The sequence below is a fragment of the Mauremys mutica genome, chromosome 2 (genome assembly GCF_020497125.1).
Source record: "Mauremys mutica isolate MM-2020 ecotype Southern chromosome 2, ASM2049712v1, whole genome shotgun sequence".
NCBI lineage: Eukaryota > Metazoa > Chordata > Testudines > Geoemydidae > Mauremys > Mauremys mutica.
Genome location: NC_059073.1, coordinates 3,893,540 through 3,916,036, shown reverse-complemented (window position 1 = coordinate 3,916,036; position 22,497 = coordinate 3,893,540). Strand labels below are relative to the sequence as shown.

Genomic DNA, 22,497 nt, shown 5'->3' with positions numbered 1-22,497 from the left:
GCCCCTGCGCATGGCTGAGACTCGCCTGGGGAGACGCTGCTGAGGACAGATAGCCTCGCGCTTCAGGTGGGGCCAGCACCCTGGGCTGCCCAGCGCTAACCACCGCATGCCTGGAGAGCAGCTAATGGGCAGCAGGAGTGGCTGAGAGTGTCGGGGAGAGGGCCAGCCCTGAGGCTACAGTGATGGGCCATATCTGAGTTTCTGTTGACAGATTGTAGCCAAAGAGACTGGGGTGGTTTTGGGGGCTGCACTCACAGCAGCCCGCTGCAACAGGGCAAAGCCCAGGAATGACTGTAGGGGGCCTGCGGGTGTCCCCCCCATGCCCGCGCAGGGGCTGGGGTTCCCCCTAGCCGGGAGGCTGTTCCCTGGGGTGGCAGGATTCAGGGTGAGTCTCTCGGGGGCTTGACACAGCCCCTCTCTCCCACAGGGACAGGGTGTGGCGAGGTCTGGGCAGTCGCCCTCCTGCTGGGGTTAGTGCCTGCCTACGCAGGGTTAACCTCGGCAGGGTCCGGGGGGTCTCTGGGCATGGGGCAGGTTAGCTCCTGGGGTCGGGTTCCAGAGGGATCGCTCTTCTCTCCGGGCACGACACAGGGAGGGTTAATGTGGCTTGGCGCTCTCCTGTCTGTGCACGAGGCCGATAGGCCCTGCTCTTCCGCCTGGCTGGGGGCCAGCACTCCTCTGGGCGGGGTGCATGGGAGCCGGCTGCCGCCTCCATCCTGGTCAATAATTCATGGAGGGCTGGCGCTGGAGGGTGTGGGGGAGATCATGACATACACCCCGCCCACTAACTGACACTCCCCTGACACATACTGCCTGACATATACCCATACAGTGACATCCCCCCGACTGACACACGCTGCCTGACAACCACTGACTGACACTCCCCCCACCTGACATACACCGCCTGACATATACCCATACAGTGACACCCCCTGAGTGACACACACTACCTGACACCCCCTCACTGACTGACACAGCCGTATACTGACACTGACGTCCCCCACTAACTGACACTCCCCCACTGCCTGACATATACCCACATAGTGACACCTCCCTGACTGACACACACTGCCTGACAACCACTGACTGACATTCCCCCTACCTGACATATACCCACACAGTGACACCCACTACCTGACACCCTCTCACTGACTGACACAGCCATATACTGACACTGACATCCCTCATTGACTGACCCCCCGTGCCTGACACACACTGCCTGACACACCCCCACTGACTGACATACACCCAGACACTGCCTGACACCCCCGCACTGAGCGCCGCCGCCACACACTGACCTCCCCCAATGACTGACACGCCCCCTGACTGACACCCACACCACACACCGTCTGACACTCCCCCCCCCCGGGCAGAGACACACGGGCTCGCGCACACCCCCCTGCGCTCACAGACACACTGACAGTGACACGCTCCGCGCGGACAGGCGGACCCGCTGTGCGCACACGCAGGCTGACAGGCAGCCACTGCGCGCGCACTGCGCACACAGGCAGAGGGACGGACGGACACACGCTGTGCGCGCGCACTGTGCGCACACACACACACTCACACTCACACACTCACTCAGGCTGCAGGGCTGCAGCGTGCAGGGACCGGCGCGGAGGGAGGGAGGCAGGCGCAGCTCGCTGCCCCGCCCCGTCCCAGCCCCAGCCCCAGCCCCATGCTCTGCCCGGGCGCGGCGCGGCGCGGCGGACCCGAACCCGGACGCGGTGAGTGGGCGGCGGGAGGTGCGGGGCGCTCCGACGCGGCGGTGATGGGCCCGGCCCCAGGCTGACCGCGCTCACCCCGCTGGAGGAGCCCCGGGGTGGGGGACCCCGGCACCCGCCGAGGACAGGCCCGGGCGGGCGGACCCCTGAGCCCATCCCCGGGGCCCCGGGCCCGCCGCCCCCCTTCCCCTGCCCGCCTCTGATTGGCGCCCGAGCCCGTGTCCAAGGCAACGGGGAGGTGCGAGTCTGGCTGCTCCCCCAGCCGGGATGGAGATGGCGACTCCCCTGCCCCCCCCGGCTGCCCGGCCCGGCCCCCTCGAGCAGCCGGGCTGGGTGCGTGCGGGGTGTGTGCAGGGACCCGGGGGCTCGGTAGGGATCGGGCAGGTCTGTGGGCTCCATGTGGGGTCAGGGGCGCCCAGGGGCTCATGGGGGGGGGGGCTCGCCAGGGGCCCAGTGTGAGTGCCAGGGGCCTGGGGTCTTCACAGGGATGTAGGAGGCCTGGCCCTTGGTGCTGGGGGGTCGGTGGGTGGGTGCCAGGGGCCCGGGAGCTCAGTGGGATGTGCCCAGGGGCTTGGCAGGGATTCTGTGTGGAGTCAGGGGTGCCTGGGGCCTGGGCCTTGGTGCGGGTGCTGGGGGCCAGAACCTTGGTAGGGACGTGAGGTAGGAGGCGCTCGGGGCTTGACAGAGATGTGGGAGGCCTAGGGGCTTGGTGCCAGGAGGCCCGGGCGCTTGGTGGGGGTACCAGGGGCCTGGGGGCTTGGCAGGGATGTGGGAGACCTGTGGGGTGAAGCACAGGGCCACATCATCTGCTGTGTGGCTGTGTGTAGCTGTGCTGTGGTGCTGCAGCGTCTGCCCCATGGGTGCTGGGGGGCAGTGCGGCCTGGTGGGTGCCAAGGTGTATGGTGGCATGAGCGAGGCAGCTAGGTAGTCATGCCTAAGGAGCTCCCCCCAAGTCGGGGTCTGTGCCATGACCCCTGCCCCTTGGCTCCGGCCTGGGTTGATGCCGTGTTTCCATGGGGGTCGCCGTGACATGGCTGTGAGCTGTGACTACTGGGCACAGAACCAGCATCCTGGCCTGGCATCGCAGATCGGGGCCTGCTCTCAGGGATCTTGCACCTGCCTTCTCCGTGCCAGGCAGCCTCTGACCGAGAGCAGTGCTGCATTGACAGGAGGGGCTGCAAGCCTCGGGATACCCCATGGCCTGTGCACCAGAGACCCCCTGCCGCAGGGACAGTGTCCGTGGAGCAAGGAGTCATGCGTGGATGTGTCAGGGCCTGTCTGTGGGTGTTCCTGGGAGATGGAGCACTTCGCGACAGCAGCTGTGCTAATGCCGGAGAATGTCTGTGTGAGCTGCGAGCTCTGCTGCAGGCAGTGTGTGGGAGTGTGTGTGTGGGGGGGCAGGGGGGGCTGCGGGTGCAGGGTTCAGTGCATGTGGGGGTCTGTGAGTGTGTAGGGCAATGGGTGCAGGAGTGTGTGGGTGGCTGTGGTTGTTTGGGTGCAGTGGGGCTGTAGATGTGTTTGGGCGCAGTGGGGCTGTGTGGGGCTGTAGGTGTGTGGGGGGTTGGGTGCAGTGGGGGTGTGGGGGTTTGGGTGCAGTGGGGCTGTAGCTGTGTGGGTGTGTGTTTGGGTGCAGTGGGGCTGTGTGGGGCTGTAGGTGTGTGCGGGTGCGTGTTTGGGTGCAGTGGGGCTGTATGGGGCTGTAGGGGTGTGGGGGTTGGGTGCAGTGGGGCTGTAGGTGTGGGGGGTTGGGTGCAGTGGGGCTGTGTGGGGCTGTAGGAGTGTGGGGGGTTGGGTGCAGTGGGGCTGTGTGGGGCTGTAGGAGTGTGGGGGGTTGGGTGCAGTGGGGCTGTGTGGGGCTGTAGGGGTGTGGGGGGTTGGGTGCAGTGGGGCTGTAGGTGTGTGGGGGGTTGGGTGCAGTGGGGGTGTGGGGGGTTGGGTGCAGTGGGGCTGTAGGTGTGTGCGGGTGCGTGTTTGGGTGCTGTGGGGCTGTAGGCGTGTGGGGCTTAGGGTGCAGTGGGCTGAGTGCTGCCGTATCTCTCGCTATGGGGAGGTGCGCAGCTGTTTGTCCAGCACGTGCACAGCACGTGGCTGGTGCCTGGTCTTAGTGCAGGGGTCTGTTCCTGCCCCCTCGTTGGCTGTGCCGTGGGGCAGTGGGATGGGCCTGTGCTTGGTGAAGGGGGATCTCTGGTCGTTGTCGTGAGCCGGGGGCTCTCTGCTAGGCGAGTGGTGACCAGTTACGTGGCGCCTTCCAGCCCGTCCTTCCTAACAGCTGGGGTCTCAGTCCCCTCCGGCCTGGGGCAGCGGCAGGCTTAGAGGGGGTTCTGGGCTGCAGGGGGCAGGTCTCACCCCAGATCACATGGCCCCCTGGGGTGAAGCCAGGGATAGAGCCCAGAGAGCACAATTCCATCTGTGCCTGAGCCATGAGGCCATCCCGTGTGGGTGCATGGTGGTCCGTCCGTCCTCCCACACTGCTTCTCCGTGTCAGCACACCAGGGTGGCTGCGGGACGGGACAGACCTGTGCCCAGTGGGTGACCCACCCAGGGAGATCCAACCCCATGCAGGGCATGTGGAGTGCGAGGAGGTAGCTGCTGTGGGTCTGGGGCAAGAATCTCCTCCCCACTCCCTGCCTGGGTGCAGTGCACCCCATGAGAACTCCTGGCACGCCCTTCGTGCAGGGCAGGGCTGGGGGCTGGAGTCACGCCGCTGTGGCTGCCTCCGAACTGAGATGTCAGTATGATGCCACAGGAGAGAATTCTGTTTTTTTTCAGGATGGTTTTTTAAACCCCCCCTCCCAGAGCAGGTCTGTCCTGGGCCCTGTGTGAGGCAGGGCGCGTGGGAGCCGCAGTGCGGGGACAGGCAGTGATGGACTGTCTCGTAGCGCAGACACAAGGGGCAGAGCAGAGGTGGTGTGGTCAGTTCTACTTCTGGCATTTCCAAACGTGGGGCATGTTTTTCTGAACAGCTGTGTGAGGCATGCTGGTCCCTGAGAGCATCCCGCCTGTGGTTTGGCCTTGCCCCACAGGGACATGGGGGGTGGGCACAGCTACCCAATGGCTCAGGTGGGCTGTGGATGCTCCCTGCGGGCGGTTTGCTCACTCCTCACAGGCGCCAGACCCGCAGGAGGCTGGGGGCAGGGAAGGGGCTGTGGAGGTGTGAAGGGGCACTGCAGAGGGTGTAACAGGAGGCTGGGCACAGGCTGGGGTGGAACGAGATTTTTGGTACTTGGCACAGTGGGGACCCAGGGGCAGGACCCATATGTGAGCGACAGAGAGACTGGGTTGTAACACGTTGAAAGGCAGAGTACCATGGATTCAAGGCTTGGTAGTGACAGACATTGAGGCTGTGTGGTTGACTCATGGACAGAAGAGCGGGGCTGAGCACAGGCTGTGCTGGTGTATTAGATGGGCAGACTGTGTGTTGGGTGATCATAGAATCATAGAATATTGGGGTTGGAAGGGATCTCAGGAGGTTCTAGTCCAACCCCCTGCTCAAAGCAGGACCAAACCCAACTAAATCATCCCAGCCAGGGCTTTGTCAAGCTGGGCCTTAAAAACCTCTAAGGAAGGAGATTCCACCACCTCCCTAGGGAACCCATTCTAGTGCTTCACCACCCTCCTAGTGAAATAGTGTTTCCTAATATCCAACCTAAACCTCCCCCACTGCAACTTGAGACCATTACTCCTTGTTCAGTTATCTGCCACCACTGAGAACAGTCTAGATCCACCCTCTTTGGAACCCCCTTTCAGGTAGTTGAAAGCAGCTATCAAATCCCCCCTCATTCTTCTCTTCTGCAGACTAAACAATCCCAGTTCCCTCAGCCTCTCCTCATAAGTCATGTGTCCCAGCCCCCTAATCATTTTTGTTGCCCTCCGCTGGACTCTTCCCAATTTTTCCACATCCTTCTTGTAGTGTGGGGCCCAAAACTGGACCCAGTACACCAGATGTGGCCTCACCAATGTTGAATAGAGGGGAATGATCACATCCCTCGACCTGCTGGCAATGCCCCTACTTATACAGCCCAAAATGCCGTTAGCCTTCATGGCAACAAGGGCACACTGTCGACTCATATCCAGCTTCTCGTCCACTGTAACCCCTAGGTCCTTTTCTGCAGAACTGCTGCCTAGCCACTCGGTCCCTAGCCTGTAGCAGTGCATGGGATTCTTCCCTCCTAAGTGCAGGACTCTGCACTTGTCCCTGTTGAATCTCATCAGGTTTCTTTTGGCCCAATCCTCTAATTTGTCTAGGTCCCTCTGTATCCTGTCCCTACCCTCCAGCGTATCTACCACTCCTCCCAGTTTAGTGTCATCTGCAAACTTGCTGAGGGTGCAGTCCACACCATCCTCCAGATCATTAATGAAGATATTGAACAAATATGGTGGATAGAAAGCTGGCTAGATCGTCGGGCTCAACGGGTAGTGATCAATGGCTCTGTGTCTAGTTGGCAGCTGGTATCAAGTGAAGTGCCAAAAGGGTCGGTCTTGGGGTCGGTTTTGTTCAGTTTTGTTTGTGCTGGTGTATTAGATGGGCAGACTGTGTGTTGGGTGGTTGGGTGTAGGAGACACCGGGTGGCTGGGTGTGCACAGACTGTGCTGGTGTGTTGGATGGGAAGATTGTGTGTTGGGTCATCAGGTATAGGAGACACTGGGTGGATGGGTGTTCACAGAGGCTGTGCTGGTGTATTAGACGGGTAGATTGTGTGTTGGGTGGCTGGGTGTAGGAGACACTGGGCAGACAGGTGTGCAAACAAGCTGTGCTGGTGTATTAGATGGGCAGACTGTGTTGGCTGATTGGGTGTAGAAGATACTGGGAAGATGGATGTGCACAGATTATGCTGTCGTGTTAGATGGGCAGACTGTGTGTTGGGTGGTCGGGTGTAGGAGACACCAGACCAATGGTTGTGCACAGATTCTTCTGGTGTATTATATGGGCAGACTGTGTGTTGGGTGATCGGGTGTATGATACACTGGGCGAACGGGTGTTCACAGAGGCTGTGCTGGTGTATTAGATGGGTGGGCAGACTTCATTTTGGCTGGTTGGGTGTAGGAGACACCGGACCGATAATTGTGCACAGATTGTGCTCATAGACTCATAGACTTTAAGGTCAGAAGGGACCATTATGATCATCTAGTCTGACCTGCACAATGCAGGCCACAGAATCTCACCCACCCACTCCTGTAACAAACCCCTAACTATGTCTGAGTTATTAAAGTCCTCAAATTGTGGTTTGAAGACCCCAAGCTGCAGAGAATCCTCCAGAAAGTGACCCGTGCCCCATGCTGCAGAGGAAGGCGAAAAACCTCCAGGGCCTCTGCCAATCTGCCCTGGAGGAAAATTCCTTCCCGACCCCAAATATGGTGATCAGCTAAACCCTGAGCATGTGGGCAAGACTCACCAGCCAGCACCCAGGAGAGAATTCTCTGTATTAACTCAGATCCCACCCATCTAACATCCCATCCCAGACCACTGGGCATACTTACCTGCTGATAACCAATGATCAATTGCTAAATTGCCAAAATTAGGCTATTGCATCATACCATCCCCTCCATAAACTTATCAAGCTTAGTCTTAAAGCCAGATATGTCTTTTGCCCCCACTACTCCCCTTGGGAGGCTGTTCCAGAACTTCACTCCTCTAATGGTTAGAAACCTTCATCTAATTTCAAGTCTAAACTTCCCAGTGTCCAGTTTATATCCATTTGTTCTTGTGTCCACATTGGTACTAAGCTTAAATAATTCCTCTCCCTCCCTAATATTTATCCCTCTGATATATTTATAAAGAGCAATCATATCCCCCCTCAACCTTCTTTTGGTTAGGCTAAACAAGCCAAGCTCTTTGAGTCTCCTTTCATAAGACAGGTTTTCCATTCCTCGGATCATCCTAGTACCCGTCTCTGTACCTGTTCCAGTTTGAATTCATCCTTCTTAAACATGGGAGACCAGAACTGCACACAGTATTCCAGATGAGGTCTCACCAGTGCCTTGTATAATGGTACTAACACCTCCTTATCTTTGCTGGAAATACCTCGCCTGATACATCCTAAAACTGCATTAGCTTTTTTAATGGCCATATCACATTGGTGGCTCATAGTCATCCTGTGATCAACCAAAACTCCAAGGTCCTTCTCCTCTGTTACTTCCAACTGATGTGTCCCCAATTTATAACTAAAATTCTTGTTATTAATCCCTAAATGCATGACCTTGCACTTTTCACTATTAAATTTCATCCTGTTACTATTACTCCAGTTTACAAGGTCATCCAGAGCTTCCTGTATGATATCCCGGTCCTTCTCTGTGTTAGCAATACCTCCCAGCTTTGTGTCATCCGCAAACTTTATTAGCACATTCCCGCTTTTTGTGCCAAGGTCAGTAATAAAAAGATTAAATAAGATTGGTCCCCAAACCGATCCCTGAGGAACTCCACTAGTAACCTCCTTCCAGCCTGACAGTTCATCCTTCAGTATGACCCGTTGTAGTCTCCCCTTTAACCAGTTCCTTATCCACCTTTCAATTTTCATATTGATCCCCATCTTTTCCTATTGAACTAATAATTCCCCATGTGGAACCGTATCAAATGCCTTACTGAAATCGAGGTAAATTAGATCCACTGCTTTTCCTCTGTCTAAAAAATCTGTTACCTTCCCAAAGAAGGAGATCAGGTTGGTTTGGCACAATCTACCTTTTGTAAAACCATGTTGTATTTTGTCCCAATTACCATTGACCTCAATGTCCTTAACTACTTTCTCCTTCAAAATTTTTTCCAAGACCTTACATACTACAGATGTCAAACTAACATGCCTATAGTTACTCGGATCACTTTTTTTTCCCTTTCTTAAAAATAGGAACTATGTTAGCAATTCTCCAGTCGTGCGGTACAACCCCTGAGTTTACTGATTCATTAAAAATTCTTGCTAATGGGCTTGCAATTTCATGTGCCAGTTCCTTTAATATTCTTGGATGAAGATTATCTGGGCCCCCCGATTTAGTCCCATTAAACTGTTCGAGTTTGGCTTCTACCTCGGATGTGGTAATATCTACCTCCATATCCTCATTCCCATTTGTCATCCTACCATTATCCCTAAGCTCCTCATTAGCCTCATTAAAGACTGAGGCAAAGTATTTGTTTAGCTATTGGGCCATGCCTAGATTATCCTTAACCTCCATTCCATCCTCAGTGTTTAGCGATCCCACTTCTTCTTTCTTCTTATTTATATGGCTATAGAACCTTTTACTATTGGTTTTAATTCCCTTTGCAAGGTCCAACTCTACATGGCTTTTAGCCTTTCTCACTTCATCCCCACATGTTCTGACTGCAATAAGGTAGCTTTCCTTGCTAATCCCTCCCATCTTCCACTCCTTGTAGGCTTTCTGCTTTTTCTTAATCACCTCTCTGAGATGCTTGCTCATCCAGCTTGGTCTACAACTCCTGCCTATGATTTTTTCCCCCTTTTTTGGGATGCAGGATTCTGATAGTTTCTGCAGCTTTGACTTGAAGTAATTCCAGGCCTCCTCTGCCTTCAGATCCACAAGTTCTTCAGTCCAGTCCACTTCCCTAACTAATTTCCTTAATTCTTTAAAGTTAGCCCTTTTGAAATAAAAAACCCTAGTCCCAGATCTATTTTTGTTTATCCTTCCATCTAGTTTGAACTGAATTAGCTCATGATCACTTGAACCAAGGTTGTCCCCTACAACCATTTCTTCTGTGAAGTCCTCACTACTCACCAAAACCAAATCTAAAATGACATCCTCTCTTATTGGTTCTTCAACTACTTGGTGAAGAAATCCGTCAGCTATTGCATCCAGGAAAATCTGAGCCATATTATTATTATTACTAGCACTTGTCCTCCAATCTATATCTGGGAAGTTAAAGTCTCCCATGATCACACAATTCCCATTTGTGCTGGTGTATTAGCTGGGCAGACTGTGTTGGGTGGTCGGGTGTAGGAGACCCTGGGTGGGTGGGTGTGCACAGAGGTTGTGTTGGTGTATTAGCTGGGCAGACTGTGTTGGGTGGTCGGGTGTAGGAGACCCTGGGTGGGTGGGTGTGCACAGAGGTTGTGCTGGTGTATTAGCTGGGCAGACTGTGTTGGGTGGTCGGGTGTAGGAGACACTGGGTGGACAGGTGTGCACATAAACTGTGCTAGTGTATTAGGTGGGCAGACTGTTTTGTCTGATCGGGTGTAGAAGAGTCACGGTGTGGGGGGGAGTCAGAGCTCTGCACCCCCGGCTTCCTGCGATTCACCATGACTCTCAGCCAGCCGGTAAAACAGAAGGTTTATTTAGACAGGAACACAGTCCAAAACAGGTCTTGCCGATACAGACAACAGGACCCCCTTAGTTAGGTCCATTTGGGGGCGCCAGGAAGGCCACAGCCCTGTTGGTTGGGGCGCCCCATATTCTTTCCAGTCAGCTCCAAACCTGAAAACTCCCTTCCGCCTCTCACTCAGCCTCCCCCCGCTCCTCCCCCAGTCTTTGTGTCCTTTGTCCAGTGTCCCGGCAGAGGTGTTATCTGGCCTCCAACCCCCTCCTGGGTTCTCATGTTACATGCTCAGGTATCCTCCCTTCCCCAATGCAGGCCGTCCAAGCAAAACTTCCCCCACAACCTTCCCAGGTCAAAACTCCCCACTCAGCATTCACATAACACATTAAGAAACATTCCCACTTCGTCACAAGGCGATACTGGGAAGATGGGTGTGCACAGATTGTGCTGGTGTATTAAATGAGCAGACTTTGTGTTGGGTCATCAGGTGTAGGAGACACTGGGCGGCTGGGTGTTCGCAGAGGCTGTGCTGGTGTATTAGATGGGCTGACTGTGCGTTGGGTGGTCGGGTGTAGGAGACACCAGGTGGGTGGGGTGTGCACAGATTGTGCTGGTGTATTAGCTGGGCAGACTTTGTGTTGCGTGGTATGATGTAGGAGACACCAGGTGGGCAGGTGTGCACACGAGCTGTATTAGATTGGCAGGCTGTGTGTTCGGCAGTCGGGTGTAGGAGATACCGGGTGGATGGGTGTGCTCAGATTGTGCTGGTGTATTAGCTGGGCAGACTTTGTGTTGCATGGTAGGATGTAGGAGACACCAGGTGGGCAGGTGTGCACACAAGCTGTATTAGATTGGCAGGCTGTGTGTTCGGCGGTCGGGTGTAGGCGATACCGGGTGGATGGGTGTGCTCAGATTGTGCTGGTGTATTAGATGGGCAGACTGTGTGTTGGATGGTCTAGTTTAGGATACACTGGGTGGACAGGTGTGCACAGATTGTGCTGGTGTATTAGATATGCACACTGTGTTGGGTGGTTGGATGTAGGAGGCACTGAGCGGATGGGTGTGCACAGGGGTTGTGCTGGTGTATTAGATGGGCAGACTGCGTGTTGGGTGGTTGGGTGGACGAGACACCAGGTGGACAGATGTGCACACAAGCTGTGATGGTGTATTAGATGGGCAGACTGTGTTGGCTGATTGGGTGTAGAAGATACTGGGCGGGTAGGAGTGCACAGAGGTTGTGCTGGTGTATTAGATGGGCACACTGTGTTGGGTGGCCAGGTGTAGAAGACGCTGGGCGGGTGAGTGTGCACAGATTGTGCTGGTTTATTATATGGGCAGAGTGTGTTGGGTGGTTGGGTGTAGGAGACACCACGTGGACGGGTGTGCATACAAGCTGTGCTGGTGTATTAGATGGGCCGACTGTGTGTTGGGTGGTCAGGTGTAGGAGACACTGGGTGGACGGGTGTGCACAGAAGCTAGACTCCTGAATGAGGGTCAGGCTGGGATGCGTTGGGGTCGCTGGTGCGTTCCATGGCTGCAGCAGCAGGGTGTGCCAGGGCAGAGTGGGCTGGGGGATCTGGGCTCTGACGCTCTCCTACTCTGCAGGAGCTGATGTCTGCTGGCAGGAAGGAGAAGTCCAGGATGGCAGAGGAGAGTTCAAGTGGTAGCAGCAGCTCCCCTAGCCCTGGGGACACTCTCCCTTGGAACCTGGCCAAGCACCAGAGGACCAAAAGAACCAAGTCGTCCTCGGGCAGCGGGACCGTGCTGGACCCGGCGGAGAGAGCCGTGATCCGGATCGCAGGTAGGGTGCTCGTCATGCCAATGCGTTTTCTCTGGGCAGAGGGTCATAGCTCTCCCCCTCTGGATGTGATGAGAGACAGCTGCTGTGTGAACAGTGCAGCTGGATTGGCAGATCACCAGCAGCCATTGTGAATGGGGGACCGTCACCCCGTGGGCGTGTTTCTAGTGGGATCTGGTCTCAGCCCAGCGCTATTCAGTATCTATCCATCATCTGGGAGAAAACAGACAATCGCTGCTGGTAACATTTGCGCCTACACCCAGTTGCTGGTGTGGTAAATACAGGGACAGCCAGTCTGGATCGTTTGGTATGGCAGGTTCCTCTGAACCGCACGTGTTTAATCCACGAGGGGGCCGGGCGTGTGTCTGCGCAGGGTCACCTGACCGGGAACAGAGCCCATGGGTCAGATTAGGGGCTGGCTGCTGGAATGCACGTAGAGGGTGTGACCCTGAGCTCCCTGCGCGATGCTGGGGCTATAATGTGAACGTGATCCTGGGAGCCATCGAGTAGGACACGGAGGTGCTGTGACCTCTGTGTATGGCATTGGTGGGCCCATCCCTGGGTGGTGGCACTTCAACAAGGATGTTGGCAAACTGGGAAGGATTCAGAAAAGCTCTACGAGGCTGGCGTGTGGTGTGGAACACGGCCTCAAGGCAGAGACTAAAGAAACTCCGTCCAGGTAGCTCATCCAAGAGACGTTTCAGAGGTGACTTGGGCACTTCCAGAGGAGCCGATTTCTGATGGCAGGCGGCTCTTGGGTCTGGCTGTAAAAGGCAGAATGAGATTTGATGTTGGGAAGTCGAAGCCAGGCAAGGTGCAGTTTCCTGTCAGGCAGGGGAATTAACCACTGGAACAGCTCACCTAGGGAAGTTTAGGCTTATACAATGTGCAGGTGACACCGAGCTAGGAGGGGTTGCAAGCACTTTGGAGGGCAGGATTAGAATTCAAAAGGCCTGTGGCAAATAGGAGAATTGGTCTGAAATCAGCAAGATGAAATTCAGTCGACAAGTGCCAAGTACTTCACTTAGGAAGGAAAAATCAAATGCACAGCTACAAACCGGGGAGTAACTGGCTGGGTGGGGAACTGCTGAACAGGATCTGGCGGTTATAAGGGGTCGCAAACCCACCCTGCGCGGTCAGTGGAAGTGGTGGTGTAGCTGTGAGGGGCCCGGGGTAGGTGGGTGAGGTGATGTTTTTACTGGGTGGGGATCAGTCGTTCTCATGGCTGCTGCTTCCCCACTCTCGGGGGTTCAGCTCTGGAACAGGCGTCTCAGGGAGGTTGTGGGGTCCCCGCGTCGGTGGTGGTTTTTAAGAACAAGGCTGCTGTAGGGTTACTTGGCCCTGCCTCAGCGTGGGGGGCTGGACTTGACGCTCTCTCGAGCCCCACGTTTCTGTGATTCTGGGATGGGGACTGGAAATCCAGACAGGATGGCCCTGCTGTGGCTCAGCTCCGAGTTCTGGGTTTGCTGCAGGAGTCACTGGATGCGACACGCGGGCGGTGCGGGGGTCAGAGCGGGGTGGTCACAGTGGGCCCTTCTGGCCTTAAACTCCATGAACAGAAGCTATAAATATCCGGGCCATGTTGTGGGAACATATGAGCAGCCGTACTGGGCCGGAGCACAGACCAACTAGCCCAGGCTCCTGTCTCCAGCACTCGTCTGTATCAGAGCTTCCGGGGGAGTGAACAGAACAGAGCAATTATGGAGTGACCCACCCCTGGTTTCCACTCCCAGCTTCTGCCAGTCAGAGGTTGAGGGTTGCCCAAACATGGGATTTCATCACTGACCATCTTGGCCATCACAACATCCCACGGCAGTGAGTTCCCCAGGTTAGTTGTGCATTGGGTGAAAAAAAATATTTCCTCTTGTTTTATATTAAACCTGCTGCCTGTTAATGTTATCGGGTGACCTCTGTGTTTTTGTGCTGTGGGAAAGGGTAAATAACTCTTCTCTGGGCACTTTCTCCACCCCAGTCATGATTTTATAGTCCTCTGCCTTACCCCTGTTAGTCGCCTCTTTTCCAAGCTGAGCAGTCCCAGGGTTTGTAATTTCTCCGAACCTTTTCCAGTTCCAATGTATCTTTTCTGAGATGGGGCGCCCAGATCTGCATGCAGCATTCAAGCTGTGAGCGCACCATGGATTTATAGAGCGGCACTGTGATATTTTCTGTCCCTTTCCTAATGATTCCCAGGATTCTGTTCGCTTTTTTGGCTGTCGCTGCACATTGAGTGGCTGTTCTCAGAGAACTCTCCACAGTGACTCCAAGATCCCTTTCTTGCGTGGGAACAGCTCCTTGAGAGCCCAGCGTGGTGTACGTCTCTCTGGGATGATGTTTTCCAGTGTGCATCACTCTGCACTTACCTGTGTTGAATTTCACCTGCCCTTTTGTCCCCCAGTCGCCCTGTTGGGTGAGATCCCTTTGGAACGGGGGTGTCTCCAATCGGGCAGGGCCCCCGCACTGCACAGAGACCCCTGGAATGGGGCTGCCTGGAGCAGTCGCTCCCTGCAGACAGTGAGCAGCAGCTTACTGGGGGCTGCTGTTGTGTATGGCAAAGCACCCTGGGGTGCGGGGTCTGTGCTGGGGCGATGCTGCACCAGGAGGGGGCGGCTGTGTGGGGGTGAGGAGCTGCATTGAGAATGGGTGGGGCTGTGGGGGCTGGGTGGGTCCATGGCAAGGTGGGGCATCGCTGCACTGAGGGGGGCTGCGTGGGGCAGGGTCGCATCGCTGCATTGGAGGGGGCTGTGGTAGGGCTGTGGGGCGTCGCTGCACTGGGGGGGCTGTTGGGGCAGGGGGCGTGTCACTGCACTGGGGGGGCTGTGGCAGGACTGTGGGCCATTTCTGCACTGAGGGAGGCTGTGGGGGGTGGGGGCAATGAGGGAGATGTGCGGGCGTCGCTGCACTGGGGGGTGTTCGGGCTGTGGGGGTGTTGCTGCACTGCGGGGGGGCTGTGGGGGTGGGGGACAATGAGGGAGATGTGCGGGCGTCGCTGCACTGGGGGGTGTTCGGGCTGTGGGGGCATTGCTGCACTGCGGGGGGGCTGTGGGGGTGGGGGACAATGAGGGGGCATCGCTGCACTGGGGGGGGCTATCGGGGCTGCCCTGCGGGAGGGTGGCTCTGTTGGGGTCACGCCCCCTTCCCCTGCCAGGAGCTGTGCCGGGTGGCCGGGCAGTGCTGCGGGGCGGGGCCGCGGGGGCACAGGGCTGTGGGGGTGTTGCTGCACTGCGGGGGGGCTGTGGGAGTGGGGGACAATAAGGGGATGAGGGGGCATCGCTGCACTGGGGGGGGCTATCGGGGCTGCCCTGCGGGAGGGTGGCTCTGTCGGGGTCACGCCCCCTTCCACTGCCAGGAGCTGTGCCGGGTGGCCGGGCAGTGCTGTGGGGCAGGGCCGCGGGGGCACAGGGCTGGGGGGCATTGCTGTACTGAGGGGGGCTGGGGGGCTATCGGGGCTGCCCTGCGGGAGGGTGGCTCTGTCGGGGTCACGCCCCCTTCCTCTGCCAGGAGCTGTGCCGGGTGGCCGGGCAGTGCTGTGGGGCAGGGCCGCGGGGGCACAGGGCTGTGGGGAGCCGGCTGAGCCAGTCTTGAGGCAGCTCCTGTAGCCAAGGAGCCAGGGACATGCTCTGAGGGGGGGCTGCCTCTGCCCAGCCAGGGCCCCTCTGGGGGGAGCCGGTGGCTGGCGTTCTCTGGGGGGGAAGCCATGGGGGTTTATCTATCTGGGGAGGGGCCCACAGGTGGGGGCACCTCCTGGGGCACAGCAGGGTAATCTGTGGGGGGCCCAGTGCCCTGGCTCCTGTGCAGAGCACCGCCTGCCGCAAGGGACACCCGGGAAAGCCGTTCCTGGGGGCGCCTGCAGCGTCCCCAGCCCCTCACCACCCTGTGCTGGGGTGCCCAGGGTCTCCCTGCAGTGACAGCAGCTGCCATTAGGGGGCCCCCTGACACTGAGCAAAGGGGGTGTGGGGGCCGTGCGGGGTCCTGGCTCCCACCCCGGCACCCGCCTCTGCCAGCCAGCGGGCGTGTGGGAGCCTGGTACCGGGCCCCAGCCCCGAGAGCTCGGGACGCTTCAGCCATGGGTGTAGGGCCAGGGGTCAGCCAGCCACCCGCACCCAGCTGGGGCCGTGTGTGGGGTGCTGGAGACGGCCCCTCCCACTGGGCCCCGTGAGCCACATCTCCCTGTACCAGGGCCAGCCCAGCCCCCGCCACGCCCCCCGTGCCAGCCCAGGGGGTAGACAGGCCGACCCCAGCCCCCGCATGTCCAGCTGTGCCAGGCCTGGTCGGGGGTCAGACACAGGCAGCCTGGCAGCAGCTCAGGTTTCGTGGCACCGTCTCGCTGCCCTTCCAGCTGGAAGTGGTCCCTGGAGCCAGCGTCTGCACAGAGCTCCCTGATCCCTGGCACTGGGGCCCGCTCCACTCTGCACTCCCCCAGGGGGCTGCACTCCCCCGACAGCCCCAGAGATGTGGGGGGCATGGAGCAGGGCTGCGTAAGGTGTGGGATGGTGAAAGGGACCATTTGGGTGGAAGGACCCGGAGAAGCCCCCAGCAACAGGACTGGGAGTCGCCCCCGCCAGGCTGTGGGCTCATTTCAGAGCAGGATGGGCAGAGCCCGGGGACCGGGGCAGAGGGGCCCCAGGGACAGACCAGATGGGCCCGTGGGATTTCCCCAGCTCCGGCTCCAGTCAATGTGAGGTGGGGGGGCTCCCTGCAGCCCCCGGCCCCCCAGGATGCCCCACGCACTGGGCAAAGGTGCGGCACCCTGATGCCTGGCACAGCTGAGAGCTGCGCTCTGGGGCTGGGCCGCGGCTGCTATGGGCAGTGGGAACAAGTCAGCCAACAGCTCCGCATCCAGAGCCCGTGACCCCCCCCGCAGCCCACCGGGAGGGCAGAGCCCCCTGCTGCAGCCTGGGAGGGGGTGTCTCCAGCCCTGCCCCATCTGCGGGGGGCGCAGTGGGGACAGGGCCTGGCCCAGCCAAAGCAGCTGGTGACCGCAGAGGCACTGAGTCACCCGGGGTGGGGGCGGGGCTCTAAGGGGGGCTGGGGGAGGGGCTCTGACCTCGGGGGGGGGGGCGGAGCTGATGGTGGGGGCTCTGAGTGGTAGGGGCGGGGTTGGCACTGGGAGCTCTGGGCGTGGTGGAGCTGGGGGGGAACGGGGGCTCTGACTGGTACAGGGAGACACTGGGGACTGGGGGTGGGGCTCTGACTGTACCAGTGGTGGGGCTGTGCGGGGGGCTGGGCTGTGACTGGTATGGGTGGGGCACTGGGGGCTGTGGGTGGGGCAAACCTTTTACTGATATGGCGGGGCACTCGGGACTGGGGGGGGCGGGGCTCTGACCAGTAGGGGGGGCACTGGGGGCTGTGGGGGGCGGGGCTCTGACTAGTATGGGGGGCACTGGTGGCTGTGGGGGGTGGGGCTCTGACCAGTAGGGGGGGCACTGGGGGCTGTGGGGGGTGGGGCTCTGACCAGTAGGGGGGGCACTGGGGGCTGTGGGGGGCGGGGCTCTGACCAGTAGGGGGGGCACTGGGGGCTGTGGGGGGCGGGGCTCTGACTAGTATGGGGGGCACTGGTGGCTGTGGGGGGCGGGGCTCTGACCAGTAGGGGGGCACTGGTGGCTGTGGGGGGCGGGGCTCTGACCAGTAGGGGGCACTGGGGGCTGTGGGGGGCGGGGCTCTGACCAGTAGGGGGGGCACTGGGGGCTGTGGGGGGTGGGGCTCTGACCAGTAGGGGGCACTGGGGGCTGTGGGGGGCGGGGCTCTCAGCACGGGGGGGCATTAGGAGCTATAGGTGGAGCAGGGCTTTAACCAGTAAGGGGGACACGTTAGTCTTGGGGGGCGGGGCTCTGACTGGTGTGGGTGGGGGCACTGGGGGAATGGTGCTTTGGCTGGAACCGGGGTGGGGCTCTGTGGGGAGAGCCGGCCTGTGAGAGGTCGGGGGGGGCTGGGGCTGGTGTGGGGGGCTCTGAGTGGTGCAGGCGCTGTGGGGCAGGGGCTAGCTCTGGGTGGTTCTGCATGGGATGATAGGGTCTGCACCCCCAGTGAGCGCTTGGGTGAGGGGGGCTGGGAGGCTCCCTGGTGGGGGCTTCTTGCCCCGCATCCCAGGTGCCCTGGTCCTGGGGAGGTTGCCATCGAACTCCAGGCAGGGTCTGCCTAGGTGCCGGATGAACCAGCGCAGTGGGGTGGGTGCATTTGTCCTTTCCCCCTGTTGCCTGGCGCCCTGCAATGGGGTGGAGTAGAGTGGAGTGGGGGTGGGAGGGCTGGAGTGCAGGGAGGTGGGGGGAGCTGGCTCTGGGCTGTGCTCTGTGTGTGTGTGGAGGTTGGTAGTGGGTGACAGGAGGGGTGTGCTGTGGGGGCGGGTGGTGCCCTGGGCTGTGGTGCGTGTGTGGGGGTTGGTGGGGGGGGTCTGTGTTGGGTGCCCAGGTGCAGGTGTGTGGGTGGGGCAAGGGGAGGAGTGCGCCGGGGGGTGGTGGCAGCTCGGGCGTGGGACCAAGCCGCCGCAGCGAGGGATTCCCCAGGGTGGTGGGTGGGCACGGCCCCCGCCTGGCTGCAGCCTCCCTGCTCCGGCCCCCGAGTTCCAGGAGAGAGCTGGGTCCCCGCCGGCTCCGGCCTGTCCACGCCCCACCCTGGTCCGTAGAGATGGTGCCGTGGAGGGGCACTGGGCAGCAGCAGCCAGCCCCGCGGGCAGCATGGCCCCGGAGGAGGAGCCCCCCGCCCTTGAGGCATGCCCGCCGTGCCCTCTCGTGTGCTGTGCCTGCGGGCAGTGGCCGGCATGTCCCTGGCGGTGACTGAATGCTCTCCGCACTATTTCTGTCGGGCGCCGGGCTCTGCCTGCCCGCCCGCCCGCTGAGCCCTTCGCACCAGATTGGATTACCCGGGGCTTTGGGCAGCTAAATTTAGGGCCGATGCCCCCTCCTCCCGTGTGTGGGTCCCGCCTCCCGCTGGTTCTCCCAGTGACTCACCAGCGTTCCTGGAACAGGGCAGCACCCAGGGACGGGCACCTGGCCTGTCAGCCTCCCGCTGCCTGACTTGGGAGCAGCTGCAAACGAGCCGCAGTCCTGGAGCCAGATGAGGGCCCGCCAGCTCAGAATAGCAGCGAGTCACCCTGCAAATCCCGGCCCGTGTCAGTCTCCGGCCTGGGGCGCAGGGGCCCGGCCAGATGCATGCACCTCGCTGCAGAGCCCGTGCACCGGTGCCCAGCTCTGTGCCCTCGCCTGCCGGGTCCCTGGCACAGCTGGGGCAGGGCGTGGGTACCTGCCAGGGGTTTCCCCTGTGCATTGGAGGCGCCCTGCCACGCGGTGGCTGGCGCCATGAGCCCATGCGTGCACACGGGCGCCGGCAGTGAGGCCAGCGCATGCAGCACTTGCCCCAGGAGCCGGGCAGAGCAGAGGCTGTTTCCTGGCCAGTGGCATCTGTGCTGAGGAGTGGGGGTGTCAGGCCCTGCCGTGGGGACGGGGGGAATCTGAGCGCAGGGGAGGGGGCAGCTGGAAACATGGCAGGGCCTGAGTTCAGAGACGGAGCCTTACAAATACCCTGGGGTCTCCTGGCTGCCGGGGACAAGCCTGGGCTGAATAAAAGGACATGGTCCCTTCTGCAGGAGCCTCACGCAGGATGCGTGTAGCCCAGCCTGGGCGAGGGAGCTCGGGGAAAGGGCCCGTGCAAGTGGATTCGCTGCCACTGCCACAGGATTCGGCCTGGCTGCGGCGCGGCAGGGCAGGGGGAGCAAAGGCATTTCCAGCTACCCTGGCAGAGCTGGGGGGGTCTGTGGGGGCCATGAGGGGAGCTGCAGGTGAAGGGCACTGGCTCCTCGGGGGCATGCAGGCTGCGGGGAGCTGAGTGAGCAAAGTGCAGTTGCCATTTGCCCTAGGAGGAAATCGGGAGTGGGGGCAGACAGACAGAGCTGGATGCACAGACGGCCACTGAGCGGCGGGTTCCCGTCCCCCAGTGCTCAGCCGCGGGCGCTCGGGGGCTGCCAGTATCTGTGCCGGGAGCTCTGTTCTGCAGGCTCCTGCATCTCCCAGCTCGCTGCGACCAGGCCGCCGGCGGGGCGGGGGGCACCCACCAGCCTGCGCTGGCCCCGAGCTGCCGGAGGCCTGTGTTCCGGTGCTTCATCCTTTGTTCCCGGCAGCGCCGTGGCTGTGACTGGCCTGTCCCCAATTCCCTTCTGCTGCGTCAGCTGCATTTGTCATCTGGCTGAGCTGCCTGTTAGCCGTGGGCGGCTGCGCTGCACCCCCGAGCTGGCTGCATCCGGGGCTGGGCAGTGGTCACTAGGCCGGCTCGTGGCTGTGGGGCTCTGGAAGGGCTGTGGGTTCTAGCCTGTCTGGGGCAGGGGGATAATTCCCCGTCGGACTCTGTCTGGGCCCTCCTTGGGGGCGGGGCTGGCTGGATGTCCCCGCACCCTGGAGAGGTGAAGTGGGTCAGAGGTGAGTATGGGGAGCCCTGGCTAGTGCCCCTGCCTCCGAGGGATACGGGGCTCGGCCCTGCTCCCGTACGGTGGGTGCCGTGCCAGGGCGAGGGGGGCTCAGCACCCCCTTTATCCTGGCTTTGCCCCACAGGGGGCCGGCTCCTCCCAGCCCCGGAGCCGTGGGCGGCTGTTCCTTTAAGAGGTAGGGCCAGGCCGGCTGGAATGGCATTCCAGCAGCTGGGCTGGGCTGGGCTCTCACGGGCCATGCCTGCCAGCCACAGCCCCAGCCTCCTGCTCGGCACCCATGAGAGACGCCAGGAGCTCGCCGCTGCGCTGACCCATGGCTGCTTTCAGCCTCAGCAGCCTGCCCCCCAACCCGGAGGAGAAGGACTTTATCCAGGCCTACGAGGAGGTGCGGGAGAGATACAAAGGTACCAGCCCTGCCCCCCGGCTGGCCCCCCGGTGCTCCAGACAGGCTGGGGGGCTGGGGCTCCTGCTCCGAGCCGTGTGCTCGTTCCCATAATAGGGCATAGCAGGCACTGCCGGCCGGAGCCCTTCAGCAGGCGTGGGGCTCGGCTCTGACGGGCCCAGCTGCCAGTGCTGGGGTTTCGGCCCCAGGGGCGTCCAGGATGAGCCAGGCAGGGCCCGTGGGGTGTGGCTGGAGCCAGGCTCTGGCACTGATGGGGCCTGGGCTGACGTGGGCAGGCAGGGCTGCCCCCTCTGATGCGTTCTAGGGCTGAGCAAGCCGGGGGTGGCAGGAACCCCAGCACCTGCAGCACGCACTGACTTTGGGAGCCCAGAGCCACGCACCCGCTGGGCACCTGCTGGGCCCACCAGGCCCCATGGCCTCATCCCTGGGCCCAGAGGGCTCAGTGGGGCTGGGGCGGTAAATGCGGGGAAGGACAGGAGCGGCTGGGTCTGGGGCCCAGCTGGGCTCCGGGGTGAAGTCTGCAGCACAGGAGCTGGCAGCTGCTGCGGGTTTGGGCTCCAGGTGGACCCACTGGCTTGGAGCGGGGTAGCGCCACTGCAGAAAGCTGGGGGGCCCTATGGAAAAGGGAGTTGGATCTGATCGCTGCCCCATCCTCCCTGCTGGGACGCACCTGCAGCAGGGGCCTGTGCCGGGGGCTCTGCCTGTGCCCATGGAAGTTTTTCACCTCTGTGAAATCCCTGTTCCAGTGCCCCCCGCCGTGTGAGAGACCCTGCTGAGCCCTCTGCCAGGACCTGGGAGCATGGGGGGACGGGCAGGGGTGTGCGCTGGGGGGACAGGGACGGGGTGTCTGGGTGGGACGGGTGCGTGTGGGGATGGATGGAGGGGGCTCAGGACACGTCTGTGAAATCCTGTTCCAGTGCCCCCCGCCGTGTGAGAGACCCTGCTGAGCCCTCTGCCAGGGCCTGGGAGCATGGGGGGACGGGCAGGGGTGTGCGCTGGAGGGACAGGGACGGGGTGTCTGGGTGGGACGGGATGGATGGAGTGGGCTCTGTGGGGGGGCTGGGGGGCTGGGGACAGGGCCGGGGAACAGAGCTGTGGTGGGGCGGGTGTCAGACAGGAGCGCGCTGGCTGGGATTACCGGCTCTCTGGAGCGCAGGGCTTTGGGCGCATGTCAATAGTAATGGACATCTCTGTAGCTATTTAAACTCCTCTGGCTTCCCCTAGAGCACCCCCCCCCCCGCCCCCAGCTCCCCTCCCAGCCCTCTCCAGGTCCCTGGTTCTGAGCCTCCCAGAGCAGTCTGCAGTGAGGCTGGTGCTGGCTCTGTGCGAGGGCGCCCGCACTCCCCCACGCCAGGCCTGCCCATAAAGGAAGGTGAAATGCATGTTGCCCTGGCTGCCCCCTTCGGGCAGGCCTGCTTCCACCCCAACTCTGGGCTCCCCTGCCCCTCCGGCTGTCTGGGAGCGAGAGGAGCTGAGCTTGGGCATGAGGGTGTGATTGGTGCCCGGGGAGGGGAACGCCTGGAGGTCCCTGCATGGGGCCAAGTCCGTTTATGCAGGTGTCCGATCTGCCTAGAGGTGCCTGGGGGTATGTGGGGAGGTGACAGAGCCTGGTGGGACCCTGGCAGGGGATGTGTGGTCCCCCCTCTGTCAGGGGCTGTGGCTTTCCCAGCCCCGTCTGTGCCCCAGCCCACCTCTGCTGCAGCACCCCCCGTGCCTGCCTATGGGTATGGAGCCTGGCCCCCAGCTGTGTCCCCCCTCGCCCTGGCCCCATCCTCTGTCCCCAATCGTGAGGGACAGCATGGCGCTCCCGGGCCCTGGCGTGTGCCCGGCTCATGCAGGCCGTGCAGACTGGGCCACTGCCAGCAGGGTGCTCTCAGAGCCCCTAGTCAGAGCCATGTGCCA

The 22,497-nt window shown here is 60.7% G+C and overlaps 1 protein-coding gene across 1 annotated transcript in view; it reads left to right on the top strand.

Annotated features, from left to right (window-relative positions):
* LOC123362584 overlaps positions 1 to 12,786 on the top strand; it is a 33,973-nt gene extending 21,187 nt beyond the window's left edge. The window contains exon 4 of the mRNA XM_045002969.1: positions 11,587 to 12,786. Coding sequence (XP_044858904.1) covers positions 11,587 to 11,913 — 327 coding nt within the window. The 3' untranslated portion in view covers positions 11,914 to 12,786. The remainder of the gene's footprint in view (positions 1 to 11,586) is intronic.
* Positions 12,787 to 22,497: the final 9,711 nt, after the last annotated feature.